Source organism: Oryctolagus cuniculus, chromosome 10 (assembly GCF_964237555.1).
Source record: "Oryctolagus cuniculus chromosome 10, mOryCun1.1, whole genome shotgun sequence".
Classification (NCBI taxonomy): Eukaryota; Metazoa; Chordata; class Mammalia; order Lagomorpha; family Leporidae; genus Oryctolagus; species Oryctolagus cuniculus.
Genome location: NC_091441.1, coordinates 96,114,913 through 96,127,068, shown reverse-complemented (window position 1 = coordinate 96,127,068; position 12,156 = coordinate 96,114,913). Strand labels below are relative to the sequence as shown.

Below are 12,156 nucleotides of genomic sequence, written 5' to 3'. Positions count from 1 at the left end.
GTAATTTTTTTAGAGATTTATTTATTTTACTTGAAAGTTACAGTTAAACAGAGAAGGAGAGGCGGGCGGGGGGGGTCTTCCATCCGCTGGTTCACTCCCCAAATGGCCTTAATGGATGGAGCTGAGCCGATCAAAAGCCAGGAACCAGGAACTTCTTCCAAGTCTCTACCATGGGTGCAGGGGCCCAAGGACTTGGGCTGTCTTCTACTGCCTTCCCAGGCCATAGCAGAAGCTGGCTCAGAAGTGGAGCATCCAGGACTTGAACCGGCTCTCATATGGGATGCCGGCACTGCAGGCAGCAGGTTTACCCATTATGCCACAGAGCCGGCCCCAGAGGTCAGTATTTTTAAAGTGTAATTGAAGTGCTCTGGTCACACTGTGGTTTCTCCATTGTTGATCAAGACGAGGCACCCAGAGTCCCAGGCAGAGTCTATTTTCATAGGGGTAGTTTTTGGAGGAGCCTGGCAGTTCTAACTTTTGCCTCCTGTGTGTAGAGTGAGGTCTAAGAAATACTTGGCTCTGAAGAGGGAGTTGGCTGGGAAGATAACATGGGAAGAAAGACTAGGGACCGTGTTGAGTATGTCACCCACCTTCTGGCTGCTTTGGCTGAGCTGTGGCCTGTCTTCTGGGTCCCTGTTTATCATTCTAGGTGACGCTTGTGGTTCAAGAAAACGTGAATCTGATGAAGACCTATTTCCCAGAAATTAAAAGCTTTTTGATTTTTTAAGAAAACTTTCCCTTCCAACCTGAGACCCAAAAGAGGATTGGAGACAGACGGCCTAGCCAGCTGACTTCTCAGAGCTGAAGATGAGCGAGGTTTTCTTTTTTTTTTTTTTTTTAATTTATTTGACAGAGTTAGACAGTGAGAGAGAGAAACATAGACAAAGGTCTTCCTTCTGTTGCTTCACCCCCCAAATGGCCGCCGATCTGAAGCCAGAAGCCAGGTGCTTCCTCCTGGTCTCCCATGCGGGTGCAGGGGCCCAACCACTTGGGCCTTCCTCCACTGCCTTCCCAGGCCACAGCAGAGAGCTGGACTGGAAGAGGAGCAACCGGGACTAGAACCTGCGTCCATATGGGATGCCTCCCTGCCATGCGTACCTCGGTGCCACCAGCAAGGTCTCGGTCCTAGGTGCTCCCTCCAAGCTGGGCTCTGGCCATTGTGCCCAGCAGCCTGCTGCTTCTCCACATACGGGTTTTCAAACTAAGTTTAGTGGTGTAGTTGCTTAGGAAGAATTACCCTTTGCCTTCCTGCTGAAATTAGTTTATCCAGCTTAATTGGATCAACAATTGCAGCCACGGCCCTGGCTCATCCATTACTCTAATTGCCAGTGTGAGATGTGCAGACTGATAGGAGTTCTATTAAGCACATCTATTTTCATGTGGCTAAGCAGGTGTTTCATAAGGGATTTAATGGCCTCTCTCTCAGATTGCAGCAACAGATGTTAGGTAAATTTTTTCAAAATATTCTCTTTTCCTGTTTGACTTCTACATGAAGCAGACATTGTGAAATGCATGAGCTTCGTTCTGTAAAGCTAGAGGTGGGAGCCAGATAATGTGTGGGCAAGAGCACCCTGATGGCCCTCAGGGCTTGCACCTGCAGAACAAGAGACGGATCTGCCAGGTTCGGGGTCTCCCAACAGGGTCAAGCCTGGGTCCATTCTTTCTGTCCCCTGGCTGGTCCTTGCCTCTCACTCCAGGGAGAGGTGTTTGCCCAGTTGAACCCTTACCGGTGCTGCTGGAATGTTCGTCTAGCTGTGCTTCGTAAAGCTCCTGTTGGCTCCAGCTTGGAAGCTGCTCACTCGCACTCCTCTTGGAGGGTCTGGCAGAGACCCTGTCTACACATGCAGCTGGAGCTCCTCTAGATGCAGGGGTTCCTCCCGTCAAGCCCTCCTTTCACCTCTAATCCCATTCAGCTCAAAGCGGGAGCCAGTCTCCCGAGGTCGCAGCCAGGTCTAGGGGCTAAGGGCTTCTTTCCTCTTCTGCCACCCCACTTTAAAAAAAAAGATTTATTATTTATTATATTTATTTATTTGAAAGGCTGAGATAGAGATCTTCCATCTGCTTGTTCACTCCTCAAATGGCTGTAACATTCAGGGTTGGTCCAGGCCAAAGCCAGGAGCCAGTTTCATCCAAGTCTCCCACGTGGGTGCAGGGGCCCAAGTACTTGGTCCATGTTCTGCTGCTTTCCCAGGCACGTTATCGGGGATCTGGATTGGAAGTGGAGCAGCTGAGAATCGAACCAGTGCCCATATTTTACGCTGGCCATCACAGGCAGAGGCTTTACCCATTACGTCACAGCACCGGCCCCTAATGGATCCTTTCTGTAGGTGCAACTGAGAGCAGGCTCACCCTGCGCCAAAGCACCCTGTATATTCCTGTGTCACTAGTTGGCCTCTGAAAAACCTTACTGCCTGCATGTGTTTCACTGAGCTTGCTCTCATGGATGGCAGGTGATCTGGGAGCAGGTGGGTTAGGTGTCCTTGGATAAATAGGTCAGCCTCTAGGGGAAGGTGATTTCAGGAGAGTTTTTTTTTTATTATTTATAGAGTCAAATATTGTAAGTATGTCTCTCTAATTACACTTGACCTTAGCCAAAAGGCTGAAAACCAATGTGTGTCTAATTCCTTTCCACCATCAAAAATTTTTTTTTAGGATTTATTTGTTTATTTGACAGAGTGACAGGGAGAGGAAGAGACAAAGACAGAGAAAGCTTCAATCTGCCAGTTCACATCCCTGGGCTGGTCCAGGCCAAAGCCAGGAGCCTAGGAATCTACCTGGGATTTCCACGTAGGTAGCAGGTGCCCAGACACTTGGGCCGTCTTCTGCTGCTTTCTCAGGCAGCTGGATCAGATGCAGAGCAGCCAGGACTTGAACCAGCGCCCTGATATGGAATGCCGGCATCACAGGCAGCTGCTCAACCCACTGCACCACAGTGCTGGCCCTACACCATTACGGAGTTTAAAAGCAGTGGAAGTGCTAACAACTTGGGCAATAGAGAGAACGGATTCCATTTAAGCATTAATTTTGTCTTCCACTAAGACATTTTCTGAAAAATGACTTAATCAAGGAGTTTGCTGTGAGAAGGGGTCAAATCTCAACCGATTTCCATACTCAAGGCCAGAGTCTGCTATTATTTAGCCCGAGAGCCCTGATGACTCTTCATGCAGGCGTGTGTGTGTGCGCGCGCGTGCGTGTGTGATGTAAAGTGCGTGCATCGGCTACTGTCTGGGGTTTGCATCTAAGTCAACGTTAATTACGCGTATAGAATGCTGTCTCTAACTTGACCTCTCTCCTTACTAGATTCTCCTATTAACCCGCTCCTGTGAGACCATCTTCTTTCTTGCAGATGAATGACGCTATGGGATTGGAGTTGCCCTGGGTGTATTTTGTCAGTCTCGTCATCTTTGGGTCATTTTTCGTACTAAATCTTGTACTTGGTGTACTGAGCGGGTAAGCTGCACCTCTTTCATCTTGAAAGCAGAGTCCTAAGGACAGTTGCCAAGACCACCCAGGCTGCATAGATGGGGGCCAGGTGCTGACGTGTTCTCCAGGGCACTCGCTTTCCTGCTGAGATGTCCCGGGTCAGGCCGATCCTGGAACCTCACCAGTCTTCAGGGGAGAAAGTGATAGAACGATTATTGACCAGAAATTAATTGGCATGGTTGCTTGGGATTTAAATAGTTTCTATTGCTTGCCCTTTTGACTGTCCTAAAATGAGAGACATTTATAATGGCTTTATTGGCCTGGATCCAAATATTATGCAGATGAATGGGTAAAAAAAAAAAAAAAACAAAAAAAAACAGTAGCTGCAGGAGCCAGTCTGGGCCAACTTTTGGAAGGCCGCATATGTAGATTTCAGCAGCAAAACCTGGCCTTGTTGGAAGGGGGAGAAAATGGCAGGAGCTGGGTCCAGTCCTGTTGCAGAAGCACTTCCGCTGTGCCAAAGCTCTAAGTGGTCTGGCAGCTGCCCCCAGGGCTCTGCTCATTAGCCAATGGATAACTGATGACTGATCTGCTTGCATTTACAGGTAAATGATGCGATAGGATGGGAATGGCCATGGGTGTATTTTGTTAGTCTCATCATCCTTGGCTCATTTTTCGTGCTTAACCTGGTTCTTGGTGTCCTTAGTGGGTAAGCAGTTGGATCCGTGTTGCTCACTCTCACACTGCCACGTGGCAGGCAGCTCTGTGTGTCTCCTAGCTGCTCCCCGACGGCTTCTCTGCATGCGTTTGGACTCTGATGGCCCCTCTGTGTGTTGCTTTTGGATTGAACTGTGATTCTTTCTGCCTGTGTCTGTGAGAGTCTGTGTGTCTGATGCTTGCCAAGCACTACTCATTTCATGAAAGCGTTGCCCCAAAACCAGCCTCGTTGTACGTGGATGTGTCCCGGTGGATTCCATGTAAGAGGCTTCCCAGCCTTGGTGTCCCCCAGGGAGGGGCTTTTGTCCATTGTGGTTCTGTTTGCCTTCGTGCAACCCTGGCTCCTCTTGGTTGCACTGGGGATGTTCTACACACTTGGTTCAGATTTTGTGGTGTAGGAGAAATGAGCCCAGAGCTGTGCATCTATACCCAGCAGTTTACACATCTTCCTCCCTCTGGTTGGGCTCTTTTACTAACTTGGTTTCTCTGCTGCTGCCGTCAGGTGAGAATTGCCCCTCTCATTGCCTCGCCGAACCTGTCTTTCATGCAGAATGCTGATCTGCTTCTGCACATACATTTCTTGGTGCCTCACTATGGTCTTTATTACTTAGGGGTTTGTTGAGCCCTGTCTCCCTGGACTGCCCCTGCATCACGAGGGCTCAAGGGAGACTGCCTTGGAACAAGGGTGCCTTGCTTTGTGTGGCTCTGCCTTGCCCATGGTTGGCGATGCCAGCCCAGTGCCCCAGTGGGTAGCTCTGCTTCCTCGCCCTTCCTTGGTCACCATTGGAGAACAGAGTACTGCAGGCAAGGGAGCCTGCCCGGGCTCTCTGGGAAGGGTCGCCAGCACATGGGCATTGCTGGGGTTGGGGGTGGGGCAGCACCTGGAGGCCCAGAAGGTACCCATGTCCCCTCCCCCACAACAGTAGCCTCTGTTGATGCACTGAGCCCAGCGGTCCTCAGGATGTCACCTTAATTGATACCTAGGGAGTTTCTCTTCTCACTCAGTTTCTCTGGTTCTCTCCAGGGCTGTTTCTCAGGGGAGTGGTGTATTCTTGCATGTGAAGAGGCCTGTGTTGTGTTCTTGAGCAAACAGTCATTGGCTGCATTGGCAGGGACAGGGCTTTGCAGAGCCTCAATCCTGCCTCTGGGCTTCCCTGCCTCCTCAGCCCTCCAGCCTGCCCATGGTGTTCCCCAGGGATAAGCCTTGGGAATTTGCAGTTTCACACCGTGGTCTCTCACTTGATGCCTTCATGTAGATGAATGGCCCAGGAGCCAGTGTCCCCTAGTGAGAGGAGTGGGGCTGGGGCAGAACAGGAGGGTGTGACAGCCCAGGTTTCCTTCTGTAGAACCCGCAGTTCCTCAAGTCTCCTGCTCTTTTACTTTGAACTTGGAAAGCACCTTCCTCCTGATGACCCTCTGGGGCCTCGGGTTAGGGTTGGGAGTGTGAGAGTGAGTGGCATTTATCCCTGGAGAGACTGCCCCAGGAGCTGCCCATACAAGGTTAACAGCAGTTCTGTTGTGAATTCCTTGGCGCCCCGTGTCTTTAAACCCAACTGAACCAACGGAGGCCATGGAAACCACTAATTTTAACAGTGCCGGTGACATGCCGTATCTTTCAGCCCCGCCAGGCAGGAGCCGCTGCCCCGCCCTGGCAGGGTGCAGCAGAGGTGGGAGCCAAGTCTTGAGGGGCTCAAGAGGAGTAAAAACAAGAGGGCTGGGAGGAGGGGCCCCCGTCATAATGATGGGGTTCAGTAGGCAGCCTGCAGGAGGTACCCAAAGCTGGAGGAGAAGGTGGAACAGCCGTCTTACTAAAATGCATTTTGAGGGAAAATTGTACATTTTTAAAAAGCATTTTCATGCATCAAAACAAACCCAGATCGCTGGCAAAGGAGAAGGCAAATGACTCGTGAATTTTTTCAAAGGAAATGCAAGGCTTCCTTGATGCTAGCTGTCAGTTCACGCCGTGTCCGGACTCCTAGATGCCACACGCTGCCTGCACTGTACCCAAGGAGGGCACTTCTGTTGGTGGGAGAGGCGAGGGGGTGTGTGAGGTGCAGCAGGAGCGGTGTCTGCAGACAGAGGGGTTCTCGGCCATGGTCACTCGCTGGGTCTGCGTTCCCTGAGGCCTGTTGTGTACCCAGCTCCAGGCCAGAGGCACCTGGATGGCTGAGACACACGCAGCATCCTGTGTTCAAGTGGTGGCCACCTAGGAGGGGAGGCCATTTGTAAATAGTGCAGTCTGGGAAATGCTGCAGCTGAAGTCTAGACTCAAGGCTCCGTGAAAGATGGGGTGGGATGGACCAGGGGATGCTGATGAGGAGCCGGCATCCTCCTACCTCGTCCAGCTGCCCGCACTCATCTGCTGGGCTAACTCACCTCCTGGGTTTCCATTTGTGTTTTGTTGTTGTTAAAGCACATTTAAAATAGTTGATTTTAATTGTATGATCCTTCACATGAACAAAAAAAGGAACAGTAGAGGTTTTGCAAAACGAGAGTAAGGACAATGGATGTCGCCTGCTCCTCTGGGACGGACAGACCAGCACGAGGAGAATCCAGCGGCCCTGACCCAGCAGGCTCCCAGTATGAGAGTTCCAAGCGGACACCTGTTGTTGCCCTACAGCGATGCGCTGGGCGCTGTTGTGTGTCTGTGAGTCTTTTACCCTTTCTGAGATACCTGTGGGTGCTCCCTGGCGCCACCTTGCCCGTGTGGCTACGCCACTCTTGTAACTCTTGAACTGCCTTGAATCTGCACAGTGGGTTTGGCAGTGCTCGATTTTTGAAGTGCTTTGAGATGGATGCTTTTGGGAACATCTTTGGTTTTATAACAGTGCCTTCTCCCCTCGAAGTGAGTCCAGGGTTTATGAACTGCTGGTCCTCCTTGGCAGAGCGTGGACTCACAGGATCACGTTTCTCTCTGCTGACAGCGCTCCCGGGGAGGAGCCGGGAACGTCTGTGACTTACAGGTCAGTGTTGAGTTGTCCCCCAGGAGGTGGTCTCCTAGTGACAGGGCCCTGGGGAAAGTGTGCCTCCTCCCACTCGGCCGTTCAGGGGATGTGTGTCTCATCTTTCCGTGCTGGGGTTTTAGAAGCTTGGCAATCTCTTGTTTCAGAATTGTTGGCTTAACTCCTTGTCCCTTTGTGGTCTCTCATCAGGAAGTAGGCAAGTCAGAGAATGTATTTGTGTTGGAGCATGGCACTGAGTTTCTTTAGACCCTCGGCTGGCGTCTCAGGAGAGTGGAGGTCTCGGGCAGTGGGCAGGCCCGAAGGCTGGCTCAGCCTCCCAGGAAAGGGCCTGCGGGCCCTTGGTTCCATCCTGCCAAGGTCCTGCGTACCCCTGGGACTTGAGTTGGCCACCACTGGACTCGGTCTTGGCGTCTTACGACTGGGAGGGATCCTTTCTTGGTGTTCCCCCATCTAGGGCGGCCCCAGCAGGGGTGGGGAATGTCCAGGCTGTGTGAGACCCTCCAAATCCTTTGGTCTGGCCCTGCCGAGGCAAGTGCAGGAGGGGCTCAGCGTTCACTAAGTCCATAGCAGGCTGGTTTGTAAGGTGATAATTCTGTGGCCTGCGAATGAGGTTATAAGTACCCAGACCAAAAGTCCTGTCCCACCCCTGCCGATGCAGCTAATGAATGGAGTTGTGCTTTAAGAAATGTATCCAGAATTCTGCTCCTTTCACATATTCTTATCTTAAACCCACAGCTCTTCCTCCGCTCCCCTCCCTGGGTGACGTGGCAACAGTCAGGGGGGCTCTTTGGAAATTTTGAAGTGTGGCCATCCCTGGAGTGCCTTGCAGGTATACCACCTATGCTCTGTGCCGCCCTGAAGGTAGCCAAGGAGGCTGCACACATCCCGTGTCAGCTGCAGGGTATTATGCGGATCGAAGTCTTGGTCACTGGAGTCACACTTGACAGTGGTTTGTTTCTGAAGGGGGAATGGCTTCAGAGCTGAGTAAGCAAGGCTTGAATCGGTTCTCCCTTTCACCGAGGTGAGATACAGGGGAAGGACCTGACTCTCGGAGCCTTGCTTTGCTTGTCATGAAATGGGTCTAGTATGAGTACCAGCCTCGGTGGAGTCCAGGGAGGATTCAGGGAGCTAAAGGACACAGAGGGCTTGGTCGCCGTTGTCACAGCTCAGAGTATTTGAAATGGGGTTTGATGTGAGGAAAGAACGTAATCCACTGAGTCCTTCCATGCTAGTGAGTCCTGATTGGCCAAGTTGGCTCTGCATTAGTGAAACACCAGTTACACTTACTGTTTTTTATCATCTAAGACATAATGTATATAAAGACACAGGACGGTGGTTACGGCTACATACACCACCTCCTGGGCCTGCTCTAAAGAGTGGATTAAAATCATTTATAGTTGGTCCATGAACCCAAAGCTTTGGTGTCACTAGCGTTTCAGAAAAAAGTACTTGAAATACTTTCTTAGGCGATAAATGTTCTTCATAATCCAGCTTTTGTGGTGCAGAGTTAAATGTAAGCCCAGCCCGTGTCTATCGATTCACAATCCCTCTGCTCTAAATTAATTGACATTTTTCATGCTGTAGTAAGTTCCACTTTCACCAGGTAACAGATACCTTTTACAGTCCTTCACTGGCTCTGTATTCCTTGAGGTCTGTGTATCTTAACTGTAGAAGTATTGAGGGCAAATGGAAGAAGCAAAGCCTCATAGAGAAGCGGCGGTTTCACACCAATGCGTCTTTCTGAATCTCACTTCCTATGGCGTCAGACATAAAACAAAGGTTTATAGTAGAGTGGCACAGAAAGGTGGCGTTGGTGGCAGTGCAGGCTGTGTTACAGCAGAAGCTTCGATGGCTGTTGTCCCATGTGTTCCGGTCATCCTGATTTGTATGCTGGTCCGTTTGAGTTCACACCATAAGAGCTCGGCAGTCCCTGATTGCATTTCCTTGAATGTTGGCTCAGGAAGCAAAACACGCCAGTAGGTGGTGGTGGTATCAGTTATGAATGCTTTCTAAGTGGAGACATACCCTTCAGCATCAGACGTTCTGAGAAATTTTTCGTGACTGGGGCTTAGAATTTTCTCTGATTTGATGCCTTACCAGTATCTGCAAGTGGAAAACAAGAGAATTTCCTCCTTATATTATGTCTCTGACATGTCTGTATCTTAGAAGAGTGATCAGTCTGCCTACAGGATCAAAAGGGATCTTGTTGAGGGCATGGGGTAATCAGGTTGCTGACTATTAACATGTTACAGAATAAAACAGAACTAAATTAATGAGTTAATTCCATATCTCAGTCAACAGAGAACTTTTGGCAAATGGCCAGTAAGTCACAGAACTTGAGTCTCAAAGGGACAGACAGCAGAGGATTCTTTCTGGATACTTCTTGAGATTTTGAGATTTACAAGGAAGGGTTCCCTGTATGTGATCTCTAATGATCGAGCTGCTGGAAAGCCACAGACAGACCCCCGTGACGATCACCTGCAGCGGAATCTCTGCCCGCAGTGAGCTGGGTCTGTCCTGGGTTGACTGAGACGTGAAAGACACAGCCCAGCAACTGGACGTTCTCTTTCCTTGAACTCTGTAAGTGGGGTTGAGGGCTAGGCCAGAGAAAGTGTGACACAGGGTCATTAGGTGAAATCGCCTGTTACGGCTTAGGCAGAAGAAGAAATCACACCTGGATGTGGCAGAATGCTAACCCTCCTGTGTCTTAAAAAGAACCGGGCGAGACATTTACATGTGCTTGTGAGCACTGGACTGTCTTGTTGCAGTTAGAAGGCTGTCTGGGGTACCTGATAGCTATATCCTGGTGCTGTTGGTATGGTTGCAGCCGACACACATAGGCTGGTAGCCACACCTGATATTAACAAGTGAGTGGCTGGCAGCTTCTGTTTCCATAGAAATGGCTGTCAGGATCAGTGGAAATGAGGTAAGTGAAAGTTTTCCCTGATCCTTGTTTCCATCGAGCTGATGTCCGTTTCCCTGGCAACAGCAGTGGACAGCAGCCAGGCGCTGGCAGCAGGGTGAGCCCGGCTCACTCACTCGTCAGTGGTGGCTATCGTCTGTCCCTGACCATGTGCTTTTTGATCGTGCATCGCAAAGACCTCTGCAGACCCAGGAGGCACCTCTGGGCACCTGCTTGTCCAGGGAGAGCTGGGTGCCAAGCAGACTGCTCCGTCGGCAGTCATCCTGCTCGTGCTCGGCGTGTGGATGTGCAGGAGAAAGGGGAGAGGGAGTTGAGGGCATTCGTCTCGCAAGTCTGGCTGTGGAGTCTGCTGGTCCCAGATCCTTGGGGAAGGGAATTCATTACAGGGCTTTCCTGTCCAGACCCAGCTCCCAGTAAAGCTGTGCATACCTTAATAGCTGAAATTAAAGCCATAATTTTCCCGTGTTCCCTGTTTGATGGGTGGCATTAACAATTGCTCTTAACTTCTACAATGAAAAGTATGTTTATGAACTTAATAATTTGACTTGTCTGGTGAGAAACATACTGAGGATTGCCTCTGAGATGCTGTTAACCTTATGAATGTGTGTGTAATATTTTACAGGCTGATAGAATTGCTTGCAGAATTGGGTATTAGAGAGCAGCTCAGCATAGCAAGACCAGAATGTCTGTGGTATCGGGAACTCTTCAGCAGTTGTTCCTTTCCGGATTTCTAGGTTGGGCACACAATTTCCTGGATTTCAGTAACCGTGTGTCCCCAAGGCCTACATGTCCTTCTCCCTGCTGGAGACAGAGTGGCAGGTTCCCCAGCAAAGGAGAGCGCTGGGCCTGCTGACTGGGGTAAGAATGCCCCTGGGGAGAGGCTCAGAGTGAGTTGTCGGGTTGCAACCCTTCAAGATGTTTGTTTTTGGTGAGAAATCTTCTCTGAAGGAAAACAAAACCAACCTCTGAGATCCAGAGCCGTCCCTCTGAGAATCAAATGCAGACCCGGATCTGCAGTACCATGAGTTCGATTGGCTTCCAGGCAGGACCCTGGGAAAGTGTGGGCTGTCTGTCTCTGGAAGGCCTCCTGGGTGGCTTTGCCCCTCACTCTCTCTGGACAATTACGCTTGGCCTTGAGACAGCGTTGCTGACCCCTAAGTACTCTGTATCCCCTGACTGCGTTTGCTAAAACAGATGAACAGAAAGGGAAAAATTGGACAAGATACTCCTACCACCTGCTCCCCCCACCCTGGTTTCATCAATATGAGTGACTTACACATTTAATGAATATTTTGGGGGGACCTAGAGAGTGGGAGGTCTGTTTGCCAGGTGCCTTCCTAGGTGCTGTGCATTACAATGGCAAGACAGAGTTCCTTGATTCATGCAGCTTGTACCTAATGGGGGGGGGGACAGAAATTATGATTAGAAACTTTGATAAACACTCTTGAAAGAAAGCTCCATGGTGAGAGTGTTCAGTGGGCCCTTAGGGAATATCCTGGAAGAAGTGAAAGGTAGATAAATGGTGATCATATCCAGGCAAGAGAGGAGTCGAGGCTGGGGTCAAAGGAGGGAAAGAATGGAGGACATGAGAGGAACTGAACAAAGCCAGGGCGGGGTGGCGGGAACCCAGAGTGGAGCAGACAGAGAAGAGGAGAAGGAAGAGGCTTGTTGGCAGAGCTCAGATCACATGGGTCACAGATTTCGGTCATCAGCTCAAGGGTAAGGGAACTCACTGATGAATTTTAAGTAGGAAATGATGGGATTTAAATTCTTATTTTGTAAAAGTGATGCCATGTACCAATGCCTTCCACTGCCCTTAAAATGCTTCCAAAGGTAAGAACAACTATTGGAGAGCTGGAGGGATACACAGATAGGTGATAAAGAAAAGGACATGTTAAGGATGGGATCTAGGTGGCAGGCACATGGGTGTTCATTGCATAATTTTTTCTACTTTTATGAATGTTCAAAATTAAGCTACTGGGAAAATCTGCATGTCATAGTCATGGTGGCTGCAATAGCTTGAGTGGACTGGATGGATACAAGAATGGATGTGAGGAGACGAGTGTAAGTTGTGGTCAGTGGTCTCCAGCGAGGACTCACCATCAGAAACTATAAAATGAGACAAAAATA

General features: G+C 50.0%; 1 protein-coding gene across 9 annotated transcripts in view; it reads left to right on the top strand.

Moving 5' to 3' along the window:
- CACNA1D (calcium voltage-gated channel subunit alpha1 D) overlaps window positions 1-12,156 on the top strand; it is a 520,755-nt gene that overhangs the window by 387,881 nt on the left and 120,718 nt on the right. For 7 of the 9 annotated variants that reach the window (XM_070050708.1, XM_051852322.2, XM_051852311.2 and 4 more), the window contains exon 8: window positions 4,029-4,132. In XM_070050708.1, coding sequence (XP_069906809.1) covers window positions 4,029-4,132 — 104 coding nt within the window. Of the gene's footprint in view, window positions 1-3,346; window positions 3,451-4,028; window positions 4,133-12,156 lie in introns of all 9 variants that reach the window. The other 2 variants (XM_051852324.2, XM_051852318.2) reach the window with 1 other exon arrangement.